General features: G+C 40.6%; 2 protein-coding genes and 1 long non-coding RNA gene across 3 annotated transcripts; all 3 read right to left on the reverse strand.

Moving 5' to 3' along the window:
- Positions 1–7,188: 7,188 nt before the first annotated feature.
- On the reverse strand, positions 7,189–12,832 carry LOC311422522 (uncharacterized protein; the record flags this gene model as incomplete). The annotated part of the gene is made up of 8 exons (XM_084495668.1): positions 12,802–12,832; positions 11,918–12,107; positions 11,601–11,740; positions 10,771–10,908; positions 9,753–9,973; positions 9,038–9,195; positions 8,009–8,236; positions 7,189–7,532 (listed from the first exon to the last, which is right to left on the reverse strand). Exons 4-8 carry the CDS (start codon positions 10,900–10,902, stop codon positions 7,189–7,191), a joined length of 1,083 nt encoding a protein of 360 aa, XP_084351794.1. The 5' UTR covers positions 10,903–10,908; positions 11,601–11,740; positions 11,918–12,107; positions 12,802–12,832.
- Positions 12,833–13,226: 394 nt separating this feature from the next.
- Positions 13,227–17,346, reverse strand: LOC311422523 (uncharacterized protein; the record flags this gene model as incomplete). Its single annotated transcript, XM_084495669.1, has 6 exons — positions 13,227–13,374; positions 15,390–15,503; positions 16,285–16,405; positions 16,665–16,847; positions 17,110–17,243; positions 17,337–17,346. The coding sequence occupies 6 exons, from the start codon at positions 17,344–17,346 to the stop codon at positions 13,307–13,309; spliced, it is 630 nt and encodes a 209-aa protein (XP_084351795.1). The 3' UTR covers positions 13,227–13,306.
- A 1,016-nt stretch (positions 17,347–18,362) lies between these two features.
- On the reverse strand, positions 18,363–21,996 carry LOC311422495. Its single transcript, XR_014685379.1, has 3 exons — positions 21,947–21,996; positions 19,439–19,515; positions 18,363–18,408 (listed from the first exon to the last, which is right to left on the reverse strand). It is a non-coding gene; the product is annotated as an uncharacterized lncRNA (long non-coding RNA).
- Positions 21,997–23,296: the final 1,300 nt, after the last annotated feature.

Here is a 23,296-nt window from a genome sequence, read left to right on the forward strand (position 1 = left end):
TCTAATAGAAACCTGTGACCAGACATGCATGAAACAGGACTGAAGATTCCTACTTTGTATACTGTGTATACTTCCTCATTACTACGTGGCACTTGTCATGGTTGTGTGTATATTGCCTGAGAACAAACAGTGGGCTGTAACAGGTACCTTATGTTGAGCCACCCATAAAACCCAAATGTAAGCCTTTTGGGGGCAGGGGAAATACCTCTAAGCTCATGTAGAATATATATGTTATAAGTAAAAATACAGAGGCAATTAAAGGAGGCACAATAACCATTCTATGATTCTATGAATAAGGTTCTCTTACTTTGTCTGGATTTCTTGTTGTACAAGGCTGATCTTTTGTGGATGTGAAGTGGGCAGAAGAGCTGATACTGTGGAAGCCGAAGCAGTTTCCTGACTTGCTTCAGTCCTTAATGCCTCTGAATGAGCAGCAGATGCTTTTAAAGTACTTCTTGATGAGTACCCTGTAGAAGAAATCAGGGAATATGTTTACTGCTGAACCATTATTTTTGGAGTACAGTTAAGCCCTCTTGCACTGTTAGAATTTTTTCCCTTTAATTTCCCTTTCTACAGTATGCAGTAGTAAAAGTAGCAGTGTTCCTGGCTGGAAGGAAACCAAATGGCCTTTCGGAAGGTCACTCATCAGTCCATTCTAGTTACATTTCTGCAAAAGAGCATTTTACCAAAATAGATACATTTATCAAAAGTGTAGCTTATCAATAATTCCTATACGGTTGCCTTGAATTGGACACAAGAATCCTGAAAGTCTGTATTGCTTATTGAGAAAGGAAGCTGCTTATATCACATACTTCCAATTGACTGTATGGTAATTTGCATACCGATATCTCTTCAGCAGCTGAACAACTTGCATTTTATATCTCCGTTTGCTCACACTTAGCAGGTAGACCTAAAAGCCTCGTCACAATGTAATTGAAAATTTGCATGTTCTCAGCAGGGGAAGTAAAAGCTTTGCTATTGATTTCTAGTTTTTGAACCATGTTTTCAGATGTCAAACTGAGGTTAGGTTTTCTGGCCTGCAGGAGTTGCTGGACTAAAAACACGGAGCCAACTCAGGTTCATGAACACAATGAATTTTTTTGATTTCCAAAGATTAAATCATCTTAATTAGGTTTTCCAGGTAAGCCAGCTGTGCTCCAATGCATAAAAAATGTACAAAATCAGATAATACCACCATTTTCTCAGTCTTCCCTTTTAATGTTAACTGACTTTCAGCTTATAACAAGTTAGTCTAATGAAATCACTTTTATTCTTATGGGAACTCTATACGTGGGCAGAAAGAGATGGATTGTTTTGCAACATATGCATTAACTTTTGTGAGGCCTGGAAAGAGAACCTTTAAGCTTTGATTTCAGGCCTGATCCCACCTGGCAGCAAGTGTACACAGATGATAAAGGGTTTAAGTCCCAGGAGATTTTTAGTACTTACAACATGGAGCTGAAGTCTGGTTTCCAGCTGTCAGATGGTAGTATCTCTTCTAGGATTTCAAAGTTGAAAGGTTCCAATACGTCTTTAAGATAACTGAGAGTGCCAATACTTCCCCTCTTACCGGGTGTCTCAGGTGATGCACTGCTTCTGCTATCTTCTTCCAGCATCTGAACCACGGACTTGAGCAGAGGGATCAGATTTTGATGGATGTCCTTGCATGGACTGTATGAGATCCTACTACTGCCATAAAATCTGGTTGTCTCATAGTTTTCAAAGCATTGTTGTGAACCAGAGAAAAGCACCTGAAATAGCACGAAGCAGACAAAAGACAATACACACAACTTGTGTTTCATGTCTGTCAAAAAGCCCATAGGAAAAGCATCCCGGTGATCTTTGCCTTCTCATGAAAACCTTACACAGTTGGTTTGTAGCCATCCTATGCAAACTGGTGACCCAGTAAGATGCTACCGCAAGCTTGTCTCAGCAGTTCAAAAGCCTTTTGCAATGGTTATGGTCCCACAGCACCCAAATCTGATTTTTCTGCATCCTTCAAGCTGATCTGAATGTTATAAGACAAATGATTTGAACTGCGTTACTCGTGTTTAATGTCCTCTGTTTCTCTGGAATCCATTTGTAAGTGCTGTACATCTGATAAAATGTTTTCTGTTCAACATTGTGGTCTAATAATCCTGCCTCATTTAGACTAATAAGCTGAAATTCAGTTAATAGTTAATGTCTCATGGGGATGGAAGAGCAGAAGAGGAAGACAGAGATAGCTCCAAGGGAGCTTTAAAGGAAGGACTGTGAAGAAAAAGGAAGAAGATTAGAAAAATGTGTTAATTTGAAGCTATTTTTATGCAAGTAGTCCAAAATAGAATACAGAAGCCAACTGATATAAGTATCAGGTCCTGAGTCTATTGAATTGATGGAAAGATGCTCATGTCAAGAGGATTCAGGCCTACAGTACTTTAGACATTATAGGAGATGGGATTTGAAATGTCCCTTGAACACAGAGGCAATTATGATCCTTTGCACTCAAGCATTTTTGAAAATCACTTTTGCATCCTTGGGGGAAAAAAAATCACAGTAATTATGGAGTGTCCAATCTCTTGCTTCTTCCCTAGGAAGGAAAGAGCTTCAGGTGTCCAGGTGTTTAAAATCTTCATGAAAATAGAGAAGCTGAGAACTTTTTTCTAACCCTGCCGTGGGAAAAACTGCCTTTGAAATTAAATTTTATTTACCTTTAAATGTACTTTATAAATGAAATTCTCATTTAAGTTTTTGGTTATTTTACAGGACTCTGATTTCTTGTGGAAGTGTTCTCGAGGATTATTCTCAGAATGTGGCAACTGTTCGTGCTTTTGTTAGAAAGTAAGTAACTTGACCAATTTTTTTGTGCCTGAGGGTGAAGTCAGTACCTTTGCCTGCTGGATCTGGATATTTGACACGTCCCTCAAAAAATCCAGTTTGGTGTATGCAGTGTCCACACCAGCTTGTTGTTTCAGCATGCATTCCTGAAACTCAGAGGCTAGGGCAAATATGACCTGGAAGAAATGATAAAAGATATAAGGGTACTTCAAGTCCCACCTTTCATTTTCATTCTTAGACATAATATGGCAGGTCACTAGCTACAAAGCTGGCATGACTGTATAATGGTTATAGAGCACTGGAATATGGGTATACGCTAAAGAACAGAAGAACAGTCATGAAAACTGCAAATGATGTAAAGAAGGGCCAAAAAAAAAAAAAAAAAAGGCAGTGATCTCACCTGTCTGAACATCAGGTTTGTTGCTGCCTCAGTACTTGACACATGGCTCCTTTGCTTCTCTCTCTCAGTCATCTGCATGAACATTCGTTTTTCTTCTAGTTGCATCTTTTTAATGAAGTGCATCAAGTTTTCCATTGCCTTTCTGATCTCTGACAGAACCTGTATTTCCTGGTCCTTTTCATCTCTGTCAGCTGTAGACAGCAAATATTGGCAGTAGTACCCATCTGATAATCTAGTGGAAATTCACAGAGCAAATCTGAAATGAAACGCCTTCTAAATGTACTTCACCACATCTCTGTTCTTTATCTTTTAGAACAGCCCAGTTAACCAGATCCTACCTCTCTATCGTCTTGCTTCAGGAGGACATGAGGAGTTTCTAAGGTTTAAGCTAACCTGTTGGAGGGAGCAAGCATCACAGAAAATGATGCACAACCCTGCTTCCCTCTCTTCTGTTTGTAGTTAACCTTTTGTACCTTTGAATAGTAAGGGCAGTTCAGTGCCCAGCTGGCTGCTGAAATATTTTGAAGCTCTTCTCTCAGCTTCCTGCAGAGAGGATCCTTCAAGAAAATGGCACACTTCCTCAATGTCATTCATTTCCTCTTTGTATTTTATCTGTAAGAAATGGAGGAGTGTTTCAGATAATGCTGCAAACTTGTGCGATGGTGACTTCTTGTGTTGCTCTTCCTCTGACAGATGAGAGCAAGAGGTTGTCTAATTTGGCTGTAGCTTTTTCCTGGCCTTTTAATTATTATTATTATTATTTATTTTTTTTTTTTGCATAGAAATTGATTGCAATTCCCCCATTTCTGATACTATTATGAATTGTGTTGTCCTTGGATGTATAGGCACATTCTGAGTTGGAACTGGTGGTTATTCTGTTATAAGACTAGACACCAGTTAAGGTGGGAAAGGCTACAGTGAAATAGAAACACCTCATTTCACATTATAAGATTATGCTATACTGGAGAGGGAAGTCACTTGGATTCAGATCAGCACCATCCTGTGTGCAACATCAAATATCTCTTAATTTGATACATGTGGGCAAGACTTTTTAAAGAACTTTACTAAAGCCGGTTGCAAAAGGAATGCACAATACCTTCTGGGCCTTTCCCTCTTTTGCATCATGAATGACATGAAGAAATAGAGAGCTCAGTTCTTTAAGAAGCCATTCTTCCTTTTTTATTCTTCCATGCCAGTATTTTTGCCTTGAATTTATTTCCTTTTCTAGAAGGTCCAGCTGAAAGGCAATGATAGAAATAATAGCTCAGATTTTGCAGGAAGGTGAAGGTAGACTATAAACTCCATTGAAGCTAGTGATGAAATCTCCATTCAGTGCTTTCAACAACAGAATATGTATCCAACTTGGTTGCCATGGGGGGTGAGTGCTTTGCAGTGCTAGGTCTGTGCATAATTCATGTTCAAAGTTATAAGACAATGTGTACTTCGGGATAGGATATAAAAGAGAAGGTACAAAAAGCAGCAGCAGAAGATAGAGATGGAAGGGAGAGAAAAAGGGATAATGACAAAAGGAGATAAGTGAAATGACATACATATATTTCAGTTCATCTTGTACTGAAAGAAAATATTATTTGTGGGGCATAGGAAGAGGTGAAATTGCCTCACAGTAGTGGAAAAACATACATGTATCAGCAAAAAGTTTCCCAAAGCTATCCAACCTGGTTTTCTGAAGCAGTAATTACCAGATCTGGATCTGCAGCTCTTCTTGGTAAAGCTCTGAAGGACTGGACAACAGGAATTACATTGTGTGTCCAGGGGTGGGTTTGAGCACCTATAACAGGTCCAAATTCACCTGTAACTGGACTTATGGCTCTGGCACCAATTGTGATAGGGACAAGGCCTGTGGACAAAGAAAAATTAAATATAATCCTTAGAATTTACATCATGATTAAAACTGTTCCAGTAGCATATCTAGTCACCAGCTTTTTTTCCCATTAAACTCAAAATAATAATGATAATGATTTCCAGTTTCCTAATGAAAACTGAGTTTTCCTGAGTTGTAAATGCTATTTACCAAATGCAGGAGAGTAGGACCAAGGACCTTCCCTTTCAGACAACATCTATGTACAGCTCACTCACTGAAAAGAACTTCTGAGTAGTTCTCTTGAAGAGTACAGTAGAGTTCTGAATGGCTGAAAGGCACAGTGTGATTTCATCTCAGTCCTAGCTCTCCTTCACCGTTTTTATAGTTTTGCTTGTTTTGAATATAAACACCATGTAAATTAATATTTTCCATTCAGTGTTGATGCAGTAACTAATCTGCATTCGTAGGGTGATTTCCTGGGTCTGAAAATAACGTGAATATTGGTGGGGATAGAGCAGTCCCTGCCTCTTTATTGTTTACATTATTAAATTGAATTTCCTGCCTTACCTTTTCCATTTCCATCTTCCATGGTTCCTGCAAGTGGGGAAGGCTGTCTTGTGTTCCTGTCACAGTCTATTCCCAGAACTGGCACCATCAGACTGGACCCCCCAGGATCTGGGATTTTCATCCCGAACACTGCAGGGATCCACATCTCTGTGTTGGGGTATTTGACCATACCTAGTTTGCACAAAGAAACAAACAAACAAAACAAAACAAAAATGATATTTTGTGATTAAAAGAGGCTGGAAAATGCTGGGTGAATGCTCTTATTTCTGCTACAGCTTCCAACTAATACCTGGTTGAGTTCAACATAGGGTTTGCTTAGGAATGGCTATTTTGACCAAAGCCAAGTTGTAACCTGCTTTTTTTTTTTTTTTTTTTCCTTCCCAAATTCTGTGATGGAATTGGGTTCATTGCTGCAGCTATGAATGTAATGACACCCCTTTACTCTTTAAAAGGGACTGTTTTATACCTACCCAGATTACCACCGTTACTCTTGAGGTTTGAAGCTATTTCTTGTTTTTTCTTGAGGCTTTGCAAGCAATACATTGCATGATATAACCTAGTGGTGGAAGACTTCTTCATATCTTCTACTGAAGCCTTTAGTGCTGCCAATCTGTCCGCTGCTAGACGGGTATCTTCCAAAACTGATGCCCTAAACAGCTTTAGGGCATTCACCACATGGGTTTGTGATTGCAGGCAGCCAGCTTCCAGCACCGCTTGGTAACTGCCACCGTGGGGCAGCACCTTGCCTCGCAGGAGATGAGCTCCATGTACCCGAGCAGTTTTCCCACTGAGGGGTTCGGTGAAGTTATCCCCAAGAAGCATTAGGTTTCCAGAAGGATCCACCAGCCCACCTACAGGTATAGCTTCTCCTGCAGTCAATAAATGGGAAATAAGAGTCAGAATATCACCAGACAGCTGCTCATTATGCTCGGGTCCTTCCCATAAAGAAGGCACAATGATCAAAGGCACGTTGGAAGCAGAAATCGGTCTAATGAGACACGTGAAAATAAAACACAAACATTTATGATGCTGGTTGTAAAATGAGTTTGGCTTACAAAATGCTTTTAAATGAAGTCTCCTAGTTTCTACTTCAGAAGATTAAGGCTCCCACTCCTTTTTCTGTGTGTTATGTATCTTTGAAAGCAAATTATAAAGAATGTAAGTATGTGAAAATGCTTTCTGAAAATCTAGAACTTCACCCCCACCCAATAATGTATTTCTTGCTGCTTTTTTTTTTTTTTTTTTAATTTTAATAGAGCAATTGGACCATCTTCAAAAGTCAAATCAACTTCAGTCATTTGTGTCATAGCTATATTCATTAATGAAGCACCTCAGATGTCTCTTATGGTTTCATTAGATAGTTTTATTGACTGTTAAAGTGATAAATTGTAAAGTAAAGTTACAGAAAAGTGAAGGAGTTCTGTCAGTAAAAGCTAAGTTGGGCAGTTGGCTCAACCAGACAAGGCAAAGGTAGAAGGTGAAAGAGAAGGCTTTAGGCTTGTTCTGCTCTGTGCCTATAGTCAGGGTGTTAGGGGCAGGTAAAATGAACAGCATGTCCCACATTTACCAGTTCATGAAGCATTCACCTACCAGTGCTGCTGTCCAAACCGACTCCGAGTATTGGAACAATCTTGCCTCCTTCTGGCTCAGTCATAGGCCCCCCAATCTCCAGGGGTGTCAACATGCCAGTGATGGGGTTGAGGTACGTCCCTCCAACAGTCAGCTTTTGCCCGGTGTGAGGATGGATCGTAACCCCCAGCACGGGTACTTCTATTTCTGTCACTGGATCTAGCATGAGTCCTCCCAGGGCAAACACTTTTTCAGGACACAGGACTGGAAGTTTTGTCTTCACGGGGAGGCCAGTGTCAGGACAAACTGGGTAAGGAACGTAGGGAAATATGGGCACTTCAGGCCTGTCACGCTCACCTGCAGGTAGAAACAGAAGAAATTTAATGTGGTTACGTGCACTAATGCCGATGGCAGGGAGGCATGGGAGCTCAGAATGAAGGCCATGGAGCTTTCAGAGAGTGCTCGTACTAAAGGCTTGTCATCTTCAGGTCCAGAATTGAATGAATGACTGTAAGTCCTCTGTTCTAGTTGTATGGTTAGGTTTTTAACTTCATTCTCGCTTTGCCTTTCCCTTAGAATGACAACCTTCTTGGCATATAATAGTTTTTATAATTTAATGGGCAGATGGGCAGAAATAGGTCAGAAAAAAAAGGAATTTTTCTAATACTTCTTATTCACAGTAAGTCTCGGATTTAGCTAAAGAGAAGTATCTTCTAGTGACCATGCTAATGAGAAGCTTTCTCAGATTTCCTTTAGTTTTATTTTTTTTTGTTAAGTTTAAAATTACATATAAGTAGGTGTTGGGTTTTTTTCTTTTACACCAGTGACCTTACCTGAAGCAGAATCAACAGTACAGACCAGCCTAGACCTGATGGGATCATAGCCGACGTTCCCAGTTACGTGAAGTACCTTTCCAGTCTCTGGATGCAGGAAATGATTGCTCGGTACTGGCCCGGAGCTCTGGCTGGTCAGCAGCACGGTGCTCTGCGGGTTGGGAATTAGCAGTCCAGTGACAGGATCCACAGAGACAACCTCAGGTGCTCGGGCAGTGCCATTTGAGTCTAAGAGCAGTTCATAACAGTAGGGGGAAAAAAACAGCAGCCTGTAATCCTTGCAGAAATCCACTTATCCACGAGGCTCATGGAGAAGGGTTGTTAGTTTGTCAGAAATCATATTTGAGGGCAGAGCTGGGGTGAGAATAAAGAAACTGATCTTTCTACTGCCTTTTACAGATGTTGTCCATGGGGCACATGGGGACTTGAGCCTCTCCGAACCATGTCTGCATAAGTTTCATAACAGTAAAGAGAATGATTTTTCATGAATGTGCTTTCAGGATTTTATATCTTATTGCCTTAGTCTACAGCATTCATTTAAACATGCAAAGTCTTTTTTTTCCCTGTTCCTTATAGAAGGGTGAAAGAAAGATGCCTCTCAGTGCTAGGGCACCTCTTACATTTTATTGTCTCAAAACACATGCAGCAATATTATAAAGGAGACAAACACATAAAAACTTTAACTCATTGAGACTCAGCTACAGACTATTCACTCCCTTGTTGTGTTGCTAGGGGATGGTTAGTAAGTACCTGAAGATCTTGATGAGCTTTGACATTCTTTTTGAGAAACAACATAGAAAAAAAGTTTACTGATGACTACGCTTTTGTTAGCAGTTCCTCTATTTATGAGTTGTTGCTGGGATCTCAGTGAGGACTTCTTTTTTTAAGTGCATTCTTTCTTCACTTTGCTATTGGTTCTTTTGTGACCTATTTACAAAAGCATCAATAGCAGCATACCTGCTCGTGCCTGCCTATACCTCCTTACATGCTAACATCATTTTGAAATGAATTTCTAGAGGTTGTAGTTACCCACGAGTTCCTGCTTGGTAAGGATCTTGGTTTTAGCTTTGTTCAGAAGCTGAGCTCCTGTTCCTTCACCCAGCACTCCCCATGCTTTGAGGCGGTGACTCTCTGTTATTATCATGCTTGACATCCTGCTGCTTGCAGCATCTATTTGGGCTAACAGGCTGGAATTCAAGAGATAAAGATGGTTACTTGCCATCTGAAGATAAGGTAAAATAATTTCAAGGAAGCAGTGTAAGAAGAACTTTGAAGGACATATAAATGATCTCTGCACTTTGGCAAATAGAGAGCTTGATGAGTATTTGCTTTGGCTACTGCAGTAAAAAATGCCACTTTCTCTTTTCTCTGTTTTCTTGTTAATCACTCAATTCTGATTCTGACCACTGTAAGACCTGCCAGAACGTGGATGGTACACCATCTCTAGCTGGCATGACATCCCAGAGACAAATCATTTGGTAGCAGAAGAAAACAACCTCAAAATACACTTGTCCCCTATTTTCTGATGGGAGTGTCTTCAATTTACAGCTGTTTGAGATTTTCTAGCCTTCCTTTACAGAAATGTGAACATTATGAACTGCATTGTCTGATCTTCTGCATGAAGAATCAACTTTCACCTTCTGGATACAAGTGCTGCCAAACACAAGCCACCCAATCGCTTGCCACAATGCTTTCTAGCTAGCAAATGGAAAGTTGCAGCAGAGTTTTTCAGCATGTTTATTACCTTGTACAGTCTAGCTGAGACGACATTGTTTGGCTTCCTCTACAAGCCACCTCATTTGTCAGCATCTCTGCTAGTCTCACTGCCTCTCGCAGCGCAGAATTGAACGTGACATAATGCTCTTCCTGACATTTCAGGTCATGCTGCAGTAAGTGCATCTGTTTGTTCATACTTTCCTCGTATTCAGCAGCCAGCTGTTTTCTCTGCTGTATCTGTTCTTCTGCCTAAGTGGGATATAAGATCCAAATGTCATTTTTTGTTTTATCTAAATATAAACAGAAATTGCAACTTTTTCTCCCTTTATTAAAAATGACAAAGATTTGAAATAAAATAAGATCTTGATCTGTTTATTTGAATTTGAGCATGCATGTGCTGATAACTCTAATATGCTGAGTTGCAGTTACCTAGGTTGTAAGTAATAAGCATGTTTCCAGCTCTGATTAAGCTAGTAATTCAGGATATCCTTTTAACAAGTGCTGCAGAACTTCTACCAGGTCATTAAGGAAAAAAATATATACATATTTTCAACTCCTTACTGTGTAGAGTACACATTTTTCCAAGAGAAACAAGTGTATTTCTGTTTATAAGACATGAAATCATTTCATCCTTAGAACTTTTGTAAGAATGTAAACAAATCCAATTCTGAAGTGGGAAAAAGTTGTAACATGCTTATACAAACCTGTGCTGTTTTGAAAGCAGAAACCTCTGCTACTGAAGCAGAGAGACAAAGGCTCCCAAACAAAGAGCTGGGACGTATAGATCCATCAGGCAGATCAAGAAAAGAAAAAAAGTGAGTAATCTTTCAAAGAGATATTCGTGTTAGCATGAAGCAACAGCAGCAACTTCAAATGCTTTAAGGGTGCATTGTAGCCTGTTGTTCACAGAGGAATGTTGTTGAGATACAACATATTTACAGTTCCAAAAGTGATGTTCTAAATGATTGTGGCCAAAACTGTGAAAGGAGACTACCATGGATGTCATTTGTTATTCCGTGTGTAAATAATGCTGAACTGAGCCTTACCTGCTGTTTTGCTTTCATGTAATTCTCTGTCACTGTGCTCTCACAAGACTCCATCTCTTCAGGGATACCTAGCGTCATTATCCAAATGTTTTTCAGTGAAGATATTTCATTCGTAAGCTTGCGATACATCATTTTCACCTTAGGCAAAGAAAAAAAAGTAGGACTGTAAGATATGGTTTGAAGACAATGAATTTTCTGTACATGCCTCTTCATGTAATGAGTTTTTAATACAAAACACATTCATGCTAGGTTTCCTGGATTGTGGTACAACGATCTCTTCATGCAACCTGTCTGCTAACCATGCTGTAATGCCAGCTCCCTCTGCTGTTCTTTAAACCACAAATGCAGTCAGATGAGTGGTACAGATAGATTCGTCATAGTTATTCTGTGGCTGTGAAATGTTATCCCATTGATATCAGCTGTGAGATTATTATAACATTCAAATGAGTGAGACTCCATATCTGTGTAACTGCAAATTCATTTATGTTTAGTTCTCCTTAATTTAATCTGCAGTTCTGAAATATTTGACTAGGTAATCTATATTATTTTCATTTTACAGGTGAAATAATAGAAGCTGGGAGATGAAGTCACTTTCTGAAAATGGTATCAGTGCAAAGCAGAACCATAAGGAAACCAAAATGTTTGCCTTAAGGTCAGTACTCCTCACACTATGTTATAAGGTATAAACAACACTATTAAGAATATGGGTACATACATGTATATGTGTTTCATGTTCTGAAAATACTAAAGTTGAAATAAAGTACACGCTTAACAGCCAAAGGCTAATGAAATAACGGGAACAGGCAAAGTTATGTGTTCTAGGCTTTTACCTCTTCTTTGAAATGGCCCAGTTTGGCTGTGACTGACTGTGACTGTCTCAGCAAAAGTTCGAAGAACACATTGGTATTAAAGGACTCAAGGTCTATCTCTTCTTCAGGTTCCCAAATATCACTCTTTTTAAGGAAGCAGGCTGAAATGTGAATACTCATTTATTAATATTTTTACTTACAACTGTTTTTTGAATAAAGAATACATGCAGGTCACTATATCTGGGGCCCGCTGCACATTGTTAGACATGGGATCATGGCTCCATTATATGCAAGTAACCAGGTAGACCCGCTGTTGTTTAACATTTTTGTTTTCTGACCTGTTCCATCAGTGCTGCAAGAGTCAGCATCCGTACTACCTTTGTTCTGCAGCCAGGGGTGACACTTTTTGATGGGAAAGACTGTTGATATGTTGGAAGAATATCTATCTAGATTATACTTCAGCTGCTGCCTTCGAAATGGAGGACAGGCAGTGCCTTTCTGTGACCAGCTAAGCCCCTGACAAAAAAGCTGCAAAACACAAGAAAATTGAAGAAGTAAGTTCCTTGTCTTATTTTGACATGTTCTATTATGTGATTCACATGTTAGTCACTCAACAAGTAGGATGCATCATCACCTGTTAGGCAAAGACCCTGAGGATCTGTTTTCTACGTACATCATTAGAGTGGTCTGTTCTAAAACAGAATTATTAATCTTAGCAGATGAGGCTGAAACCAAGGGGAAGGAAGTATAGTTATCTGTTGTTTGGATCTGCTGGAGGAATAAATCACATTTTGCTATCATTACTTCAGTAGTCTGGTTGCAGAAAAAGCCTGCTGATTTCAGGACATACTAAAAATGTAAAAGAATGGCTGTTTGGGGGATTTGCAGTCTGAAGGACCATTTCATTTGTTTATTGTGAAATAGCACATCTCATCTCAGAAATGTTGTGGCCTTGGGGACTTTTGTCTGAATAAGTAGAGAAAAACACAAAGCCACCTGAATGACAACTGAATAAACTCATTAATGATGGACAGTTCGTTGTGTGAGGTTTGTTGTGCGAAGTCTTGTAATATTCTTTTAAGAAGGTTTTTTTTTTTTGGTATCTACTACTTACTGTCAGTGCCACACAGGTAATAAGCAATGTGAGAAGTCCTGTGATTACTCCAAAAACTGCTGTCCAGTCAGGTTTCAGTAGGAGGTCTTGGTTTTTTGCAATGCCCACCTGTACAGCGTATCTGGGAGTTGTGGGGAAGAACGGCCCCTCTTCGTAACACTGTCCTCCAAGTGGCATGACCCTGATGTACTTAATGAAATGAGCATAAATAGAAATTCCATGTCAGTGCAAATGATTCAAATGTGCATGCTGATTTAAATCTGAGGTGTTATTTTGGTTCTTACACCAAGTTTAAGCTGTGCAGCTGTTGCACCATTTTGCAGTTACACACGTAATGCCCATGCATGCAAACTCACATGCTCAGTGTCATGCTCACCTGTGCAGTATGATGTGCAAAAATGAAAAATCCTCATTCATATTTTTAATATTTCCTTTGATTCCAAGCCATCAAATGGATCATGAAATGCTTTGCTAAGAGGGACATTATAAATGCAAATAGAGGATTCCTTCATACAAACCGTTTTTTTGTGCTGATTGCTGCTCAGTTGTAACACATAGGTACCAGGGTGCTGGAACTGGAAGAGGAAGAAGAGGATTTTTGCGGAGGCCTCTCTCATTTCCTCTGCGAGCCTTCGAAAATCCCCCCAGTCAAATTCAGCATTCGTGTTGTACAGGTTATTTCTAGGAGAAAAAGTACAAAAGTCCGTTCTTGTCACTAGGTTTTGTGTGTCTGTGTAGACTTATACCTACAGCAGAGCTTTGGCAAGGCATAGTTGCCACTTAGGGTTCATCTATGTCATTAAATAACTGAGGCTCAGCATGAATTTAGGCGCTGGACCTCTAATTGTCCACACAGCGGCACTGTTAATTCAGCCCTACTGTGGTTTGGGCTGCTCGAGCCAGTTCTCTATGTGATGTAGCAGGAATTAACCTTAAGCAGCATGGATGTTTATTTAGCAGTGAAGAAACAGTCATGGGGACCCCTTGTAGGTGTTTAAACACCACAGATGCCAACACGGAATCCATGTGAAGGTTTTGTTATTCATTACATGTTACTTGGTGCTTTGAAGCTGGATGAATGCCAGAAATAAAATAGGCCATAGGGGAAGAAACCCACAGAAATAAAAGCAGCAAAGGCAGAGCTCCCAAGGCTTTCAGTGCAGTAGAAACGGCTTGTTTCCATTTGGGTTAGTTTACCAAAATCTAATCCTTAGCTCAGATAAGATCCTAAAACTCAATGACTATAGAAAAGGGAAGAGAACTCAGGATCAACTGGAGCAATTATACAGTATAAGCTAGTGAGAAGTCATCCTGCAAAGTGTTAACACGGGTATGCCTTTTAATGGGTCGGAAATAGCTCCAGTGGGGCATCAAGAACAACATGTAAACATTTATTTTTGCTTATTTTAATAAGTGAATGTTGCTTTCCTGAAGTCTTGCACTCTGTTTCCTACTGTGCCACAGTGTCTCCTCTTTGAAAAAGACATTGAAGTATGCTTAATAATGAGACTTCTAGTCTTCCTAGTCACGTTTCCTCTTAGTTCTGTGTCGAGAAAAGTGAAAACTTCAGCCTGTTTCTCTGTAGCTTAAGCAAAAGTGCATTAGCTAAGTTCTGCATTCAGGCTTTATACTTACACATCATAAACTGGGTAATGTTCCTTGGAGACAATGAACATGATGGTAACATTAGCATTAATGCATGTGGTAGGATTTAAGATGCCAGTAAATATGATTTTTGATGTGGAAGTTGAAGGTTTCAGGCTTTGTTCCATGGGAGACCTGGATTCTTCCTGGCTAGAGTTACCTGTAAAAGTGCAGGTTTGGATCATTACCGATCATTTTCTGCCTACAGAACTGCTGCAGAATACAGCATTTCCTTTTTATATATTCATTTTTATGACTAAGCTTTATAGATGCAAGTCTGGCTTCCAGAGTAAGGCATACTGTCAAGACAGCACGTAAAAATGCAACTGGCATTTTCCTGACTTAGGCTAATTTTGCACCACGTTTTCTTGTCTTTTTGCAATGTCTCTGCTGAAGCATGTCTAGTGAAGAAGCAGCAATTCTTGTAAAATCTGCAGCCTTTGTAAGGTATCTGTCTTCTTGTCTTTTGTCAGACTTGGCTTGGCTATGGATTTGAGGACATCTCTGGAGACACGGAGGAACTCAAGTCCTGCTCTCCAAGAGGAATGCAAGTGGAACTACTAAGGAAGTCATCTGAATTGCCCAAAGCTATGGAGACGGTGGCGTAAATTAGAATTGAGGAATGGAGCAGAAGCATGGATCAGAATCTGAGGAGAGCTCCACCCTGCCAGTTGCTCCTGGGCTCTGTCCTCTCTGCAGCCCTGTGGATGTGGTGGAAGGTAGGGGGCTGTGTGCCAGGTGCTGTGCATTCAGTTGCCACACAGCTGTTCCTCCTTGCCCCTGGGGGAGAGACGGGGGCCAGGAGGAAGCAGCCTGTTGGCAGCTGTGAGTGCAGTGGCTCTGACTCGCAGTGCAGAGAAGTCAGAGCTTTTCCTTTCGCTTCCCTGTGCTTAGTGTGAACAGTTTCTCTGGGAATTTAAGGATGGTAAGGTCTGTTGAACTGTTGCTATTTCCTATTTAGTTAAGTACTGGAGATGGTTGATGTGAGGAAGCAATTAAATCTTGGAGAATCTGTATTTAAATATATGCTCTGCAGCTTTCTGAGACCTTACCTGGAGCTGTTGCTGAGGAAGGCCAGTTTCTCTGTAGCGATGAAGCCTTGTTTAGCATGATGAAGTTGTGAAATAGCTGTGGGTCAGGATTATACACTCCTAAAAATCCTTTCCCTGAAGCAGTATAAAAAGTATTGGTCACTTCTGTTTTTCAACAAGTTGGACTTCTATTTTTCTTTTAGTTTATAGAGTATCAGCTCACCAACCCCCCAAATAAAGTCTACAGAACCTAAAACTAAACTGCATGCTTTTCAGTTCATTTTTCTTATTCTAGGGCAGTGCTTAAAAACACTTGGGCCTTATCCAAAGGCTTTAGGGTTTGTTTGGTGTTGCAAGACCTGTTCCTTAAGCAGCAACTGGTTTGACTTGGCTGAAGTCAATGAAACTGTACAAAGGTACCATGGGCAAATGATTGCATCCTATTGCTACTACTAAATTTTCATGTGGTTGTATAAATAGTGTTTATGGCTTTAGTTCTAGAATGCTAAAAAAAAAAAATGTTTACCTACTTCTAATTCTACTTGGTAAATTCACATTAAAATCTGAAGCCCAAATGAAAATCCCTTCAGATAAAGGATGTGAGAAGGGAGTCCCTTAACACACAAAGATATTGTTCATGTCTGTTTAGAAAATGGGAGTGGGAGGGAGTCTGAGTATCTGTACATTCCCAAAATATTGGAAGTGTATAGAACTCGGATCAATGTTCTGGGACTGAGTGGGGTGAATTGTGCACAGAAGAGTGACTTAATATTACTTTATGCTATCACAGTGTATCAAGATTTTTTGTTTGCATTATAAATAATATGGAAATTGCAGGTATTTATAAAAAACATGCAATACCAAGCTATAACTCTACACCAGCTAACACTATAGCTCTTGTTAGCCTTTCCCTTACCACTTGTTTTGACAATGTATGCTGGATGGGAATATTTGCTTTGTTCTGAAGTGCAGACATCTTTTAAAGGGAAATATGGTCCTAGTAGAACCGTTCCTAATTCTTCCAAGACAACGGCAACCTAAAAGAAAAAGGACTTGGAAAACATGGGATTTTTTCACACGGTTGCAATGTAAGGCCAGGTAGAAAAAAAAAATGCTCTGCATATAATAGACTAGTGTCTGAGGTGGGGGGTTGTTTGTTGCTTTCTATAATTTTCAAAGGAAACAAACAAACAAACATGAGGCTTCTCTTTTGTTGAAAAATTGCTGAATTGCTGAAAAATGAAAATATAAATATAGCAAAAAATAGTAGATGGTGAAAATAACTGCAGCTTTTACCTTGCTCCCATTTCTGTAAGTGATAATGAGCTGAGGATTTTTCTTGGTACAAGCGACCCGCAGAGTCTCTCTTTGTTGTCTCCTACACTGCGAATTGCACACACTCTCCAGATCCTCAGCTTGACAGATGCAGAGGCCAAGAACCTTGTCATAGCCTTGATAATCCCTGGGGACAGCACAAACCTGCAGGAGGAAAAAGGGAATGAACTAGCAGCTTAGAAGATAAATTAGAATACCTTAGAAGCCAGGTATTCCTTGAGTGAAGGTGGAAATCTGGCTTCTTGTCTGGCTTCCTTTTTCAGTTTGAAGAAGCAGCAAAACCTCCTGTGAAAACACTAACACACTTGGTTCTGCTGTTTGTGCTCAGTGAAGAAAGAGCTAGGGAGTTTGCTGCAGGGCAGTTTCTGCGTGTACCTTGGATTTAACTAGTGGAAAAAAGCTCTACCTTTTCTGAGCAATAATGAGCCCATTCTTTCTTGGTTAAACACTGTCCTTCCTGATTTCGAGAGGCTGCATCCCGACAGATATCATATGTTCGTTTGACACAGTGTCTTCCACCGTCAGAGGAGCTCTGATAACCTGGAGGGCATGTGCAGTGAGCATCACGGGCCTGGAAGAAAAACCAGATATTTATTTAGCAACCTGCAGCCTCATGCAGATGCTGTTCTGTACCTTGCTGCATTAGGCATTGCGCCTTATTTCACTGAGGTCAGATTAAACTTTCTTGTCTGTGCACATTCCCTTTACTTCCCACAAAGGAGAAGGATCAGTGTAGCTCTAAAACTCAGAACGTGCGTAAATCTGGTGTGGTGTTTCCACACCAGTGGCTCAGTGTAATTGGAAATAAGACGTAGAACTGAAAGCTGCCAATGCCAAAGAGACACTGATTAGGGCAGTGCACATGAGGTAAGACAGGTGAAGATCAATGTCTGAAGTAATGGGATATGTGTTAGGACTGAACTGCTCTTGCAGGACTGCTTCTGTACCTGAAACACCTGCCCTTTCCCAAGGCAGACGCAAGTCTCTTGCCCTTCTGCAGGCTGCGCTGCCTCGGAGCCGCATGGAAGACATGCTTTTTGGCCAGGCATGGGATTAAAGAAATCCACAGGGCACGTCAAGCAGCTGGGTGATGTCCCTGCTCCTTCGGGACGGAAAGTACCTGGGGGACATGGGACTGGTGTGATGCTTCCTTCAGGGCAGAAAAAGCCTGTAGAGCAACAAAACCAAAACAAGCTGTCAATTTTTCTTATATAATGTGGCTATGTTGTGTAGATTAGATAGAGTTGGTGTCTCTACAGTTTATATAAAGGATGGCTTATTCATGTCATAACACCAAAATCAGTTAAAGGAATTCTGCCTCATTTAAAAGTACTGCCAGTGTCAATATTGATTTATTTTGCAGTACAAAAAGGAAGTCTTTGGATATGTGAATCTCATATAATAACACTAAATGCTCTATACTTGTTGTTTAAGCCTACTTAACTTTTACAATACAAATTTCTGCAAGTCTCATTGATTATCTAAGGGTTCCTGCATCATTCAGTAAAATTAGTGTCTGACTACAGTTTTTTGTTGAGCAGCACAAGATGGAAAAGCATCCTAAAGCAGCTAATAATCTTGGGTATATTATCTCTAAGTACCTGCTGGACAGACTGTCAGGTTCTGTTCTCTTCTGTTGCAGGGAATTCCACTTTGACAGTCCTCATGATCTGGAAGTTGTCGCTCCCCGTTGTCCCAAGCCAAACTTGAGAAAATGGTGAAAATGAAGAGGAAGAAAGCCATCCCATCTGCCTACTGTGCTGAATGCCATGAAGTGCCAAATGTGGGTACCAGAAAGGCATAGAGAGAGCTTTCTTTTCAGCCACTGAATATTTAATGGTGAGTGAAAGTTAAAACATGCTAATGTGTTGGTGTAAAATATTCATGGCAGCTGCTTAAGCCTATTGTGTTCCCCTGTGGTCATATAACAGAAGCTCTACTCTGTCCAATCTGAAGAATTTACATATGAAATACAAATGTTGCAGCACAGATAAATGCTTATCCAGGATCATAGACAATTTGCTGCTGTACTTCGTAATCTGAGCTGTTCAGGGTCCCTATAACAGCCGTGATGTTACAAATTCTATGAATCCTCATTTACCATAAGGAATCCTCAGTAAGTGTGGGATGTGCTGTGTTTGTTTTGGGGATAGGCTGAATAATTTATGAGTGTAAAACAAAACCCCTGGTGAGCCATCGGTGTTTTCCAGTGTTTGTTATAGAAAACATCATTATTTATGGTTATTTTGTCCCCTCTGTTTTCCAACATCTGTGGCAGACTCTAGAACACAGTTTGGGGACCTGGTTTAGCACACCCTCTGCTTTCCCATTTTTCGTGGGGTGGGGTGTCAAAGGCTGCAGCACTGCTGAGTGGCTCTGGAGCAGTGGCACAGGAGCAGGAGGCCTGTGTGCTGGTACAGAGCTCTGTGCCCCGTGGCAGGGGATAACAGGGTGCTTGCTGCCACCAGGGAGCTGCACAGCACCGATATGGGTCCCTGTACTCGGCAGGTGCCTGGGCACCAGCAGGCAAGGAGCCAAAATCAAGGGGGTTCCTTCTCCATGGAGATCTCATATGTCTAGCAGAGACCTCTGTTTTCTTGTGAAATAACTATGCAAAAGCATTTCTGGATGGTATCTCGCGTTGCTCTCCTCTGCTTGTACCTTTTGTGGTGGTATTTAATGCCCACGTGTTTGTGAAGGTTGTTTCCCACAACTACTAGTTCAAAGAGGCTCACCTTTTTAGGGACACAGTAAAAGAGTGGTTTCCAGATACATTTTTGAAAGGCAATCATTGTACTATCGGATAGGCAGCCTGGAAAAAATGAGGGTGGGGAGGAGTGCATTCAGGTAGAAGAGATTTCTTTTTTTTTTTTTTTTTTTTTTTTTTTTTCCAAAGTTAGGAATGGATCTTAATTGGCAACATGCAGCTTGCCAGTTGTTGGTGGTGCTGCTGTGCCGATCTGATTTTACAATGAAAGGATTAGTTGGTATTCACGTTTTTATACACAGTAATGGCTGAAGTCCCCAGCCAAACATTGTGCTTTATAGGAGGATGCGCAATAGAATATCTATTAAATATTTTGGTTTTTAACATAAGACTTAATTAGATCTGAACTGCCTGCATTTTAAATTACAGACCAAAGTGTTTCCTCTCAGTGGCTGCCTAATGCTGGAAATGCCTAAACTCACCTCCTTGTTTGAGTTTGCATTCCCCAAGCACAGAGATCTGTCTCTGAGCATGCCTGGAATTGTCCCCATTGGAGAAATCCTGTGCATAGGTCCTGCCTGAAACAGACTGGAATGCAGGAACTAGCTTTGCTTCTGCCGATTCTGTCCCCTGCAGGGCTTTGTCTTGGTGCTTAGTCTCAGAGCACACCTAGTGAGTTCTGGGAATTGCCAAATTAAACACAGCTATTTCTCCTCCTCCTCCTTTTTTCCTTAACCCCAGATAGAGCCAGAGCCATCTCCCAGCCAACATCTGCAGAGCTGGCACGTTCACACAGAAATATGCTTTCAGTTCCTTTCTTTTCCAGAGATTTCAGTCCACATCTCTTACCTTGCTGTCAGTATCTCTGAGCAGAGGAAGGAGAGGAAAAGGGGGAGCAGAGAGGAACAACCTGATCGCACTGCTCTGTTCAGCTGGAGCTGCGCAGCTGCTAATTCTAGAGAAAGCGATGAGTGGTTAAACATTCAGCTCCTTCTTTTCAACAGTACTTCTATTTTCCAACCAGCTGCTACATAGCTCTGTGTTCCTCTGCAAGTTCTGGTGCAGAAATACTTTCCGGGGAAGGTTAGTTTGGATGGGCTTTGCAGTCCTGGATCAGACAGAGCTCTGCCCCGGGCATGCAGCATGCACAGTGGTGTGGAAATGACACCAGGGACTCCCTGAGATGTCAGGATGCATAGACAACACAAGAAGTTAGCAGCTTTCCTTCATACAGGAAGCTTTTTATCTAACTGCTGTTTGCTGTACAAACTGGTGTGCGGTGGTGATGGGTCTTGAACAAGGAAATGGCTCGCCATAGCGTTTTCTCTGTTGAGTCTTAGGGTGGTAATAGGTGCTGCTATCAGCTACGCCACTTCCCTTTTCCACAGAACTGATACATGATGTTGCTCTCTATGTCAAGCTGTCATTTTCCTGGCGGGGACTTGAATTTAACATCCTCATAAAATGCTTCGTGACTGTAATCGAGAGCAATAGCTAGTACCTGAGTCATTGCAAGGCTTGTCTGACTTGGTGACAAAGGCAGGTAACTTTTTAGTTGTTGTCTATCTTAAGTTTTCAGTTCAGCAAAAGGACACACACACCACCACCAACAAAAAAAAAAAAAAAAAAAAAAAAAAAAAAAAAAAAGAGGGAGAGGCTAAGTACAATCCCCTTTTTCCCATTGAATTCTTAAAGAAGATAAAAAGAGGGCAGGCTTATTGGATGAATAAGACTAAAAGCCTGTTATTGAAGACAGAAGTGAGAGATTTCACACCTCAAATACTGCCTGAGGGAGGGCAAAGTGTTCTTCTCTGGTATGGGACTCACCATACCTGATGAACAAGCAGGTGCTTTGCTTTGCTTTTCTTTTTCTTTTTTTTTTTTTCATCTTCACCTCATGTAAGTATTTTGGTTAGGAGTGCTGTTTTCTTCCCTTCATTGAACATAATCACTGGTGTTTCCAGCGCACACCACGCTAGATTTGTGCTACAAACTTCACGTTATCCTTAGCAATTTTCTTTCTGGTCATTGGGATTTGAGAAGTCATTGTTATTTTGATGACATGACATCTGAACAAGCAGCTACCAATGTGTTTATAATACTATAGTAAGCCAGTCAAGCAAATTTTTTTTTTTTTCCTGTTAAATTGAATAAAGGCTTCTAAATAAAGGGAAGGTTATGTTAACACGGACACAGGTGGTGTGTGTTCTTTGGAAAATATTTGACCAACCTGGTCCATAGTTGTACCATGTTATTATATTTCAGCATAAACTTTATTCTCCGGATAATGCTTACTGTGTAGCCTTTGACTCTGCTAAAGAAGGCCACTTGCTTTTAGGTAATACTTGCTTTACAATTGTAGGGCTTTTCTTAAGAGAAGCTCATGCGAAAGCTGACATGGTTTTAAAGCCTTCCAGTGAAAGGCTGGGCTTTCACAAATTTACCTTGGGACAAAGCCAAGGCAATTTTGATGGTTCTTAGTCACATTACCAATGAGTGACTCTTGAGGATCACTATTTTCAGAACCGCAATGTACCTTGAACTGCACCATTTAGCAAAGACCGAGGACATGGTGACAAAAGTGGGATATTTCTTGTGCTCCCTTTCAGTTTCACAGGTGGCTGAGCTGCGAGGGGAGGCTGAAGGTAATTTTCTGCCCAACCCGAGGGCTTACAACTGGGTCCTGCCAACATCCTCCCTGACTGGAGCAGTAGGTCACGGGTCGGATCGTAGTCACATATTACACTCATAAATTTATTAGGGCAACACAACGTGTATTTATTTTCCCAGGCTTGTGTGTGTGGTGGTTTTTGGTTTTTGTTTTGTCTACAAGGTACCTAACCCATGCAGAAGAGAAAGGAGTCTTCTTCCACACAGAATACAAACACGGTCGCGTAACCTGGAGCTTCCCAGGGTTATTTGTCATCATCATCATAAAAACAAACAACACCCATTAAATTGCAGTGGTGAAAGTGACCAAATGTGAAAGATTCTCATTTATTTTCCTTCCTGTTTCCATGGCTTAAGATTCATTTCTCTTCATTTTGCAGCACTTACTGCTGTTCTAATTCATTCTTCTGTGGGAATCAAATGAATGTAAGGCTTCTGGCACTTGGGACTTGATCGCTGTGCTAGAAAACAGAACACCTGAAGACTGCTTGTTCTGAGATAATGCTGAAAAGCTCGCTGTACCACAACTGAAATTCAAGTTAATGAGGTTTATTGGTGAAAGAGAGACCAGATTTTTCAGATTCTGGGGACAATGCAGAGAAATTGCGGGTTTCGTTTTACTTCTTAGTTGTATTTTTTTTGGTAACAGCAGTGTTTTATATCTAGATGGATTCAAAGGACATAATTTGGATGACATATATGAACATCTTTGCAGCTGAGCTCTAATTCTGGATGAGGAGGCAATGTATGGAATACAGCAGTCCATAGCTTTTGTTTACTCAGGAAAGCTTTATTTCATCCGTAAGAGAATGTAGCTGAGGCTTTAGTAATAAATAGATGAGTATATTGTAGGAAATAGGCTACTATGAACACAAAGTAAAATTCCACTACCAAAATGACCTCCCTAACATACATAAATATCATCACAATGGACTTTAGCAATGTACGTGTTTCACCTTAGCAAATAGGCTTTGGCTGCGAACTCGAAGAACTGCTGGGTTCTGCAGAAGCTTATCTTGTATTATATCAGAAAAGAGATTGCCTTTGTGTGTGAGTAATAATTCCAGTGAAATGGAAAGGTCGTGTTAACTAGGACTCAAAACATGCACACCTTGGAACCTTTACAAAATGAAATGAGAAACTAAAACCATTTTAAATCCTAGCAGAATTTCAGTTCCCTGGTATTTCTTAGAGCCTTTCTAGCTGGCAGAGACTT

This window comes from Aythya ferina (assembly GCF_964211825.1).
Source record: "Aythya ferina genome assembly, chromosome: 22".
In the NCBI taxonomy this organism is placed as follows: domain Eukaryota; kingdom Metazoa; phylum Chordata; class Aves; order Anseriformes; family Anatidae; genus Aythya; species Aythya ferina.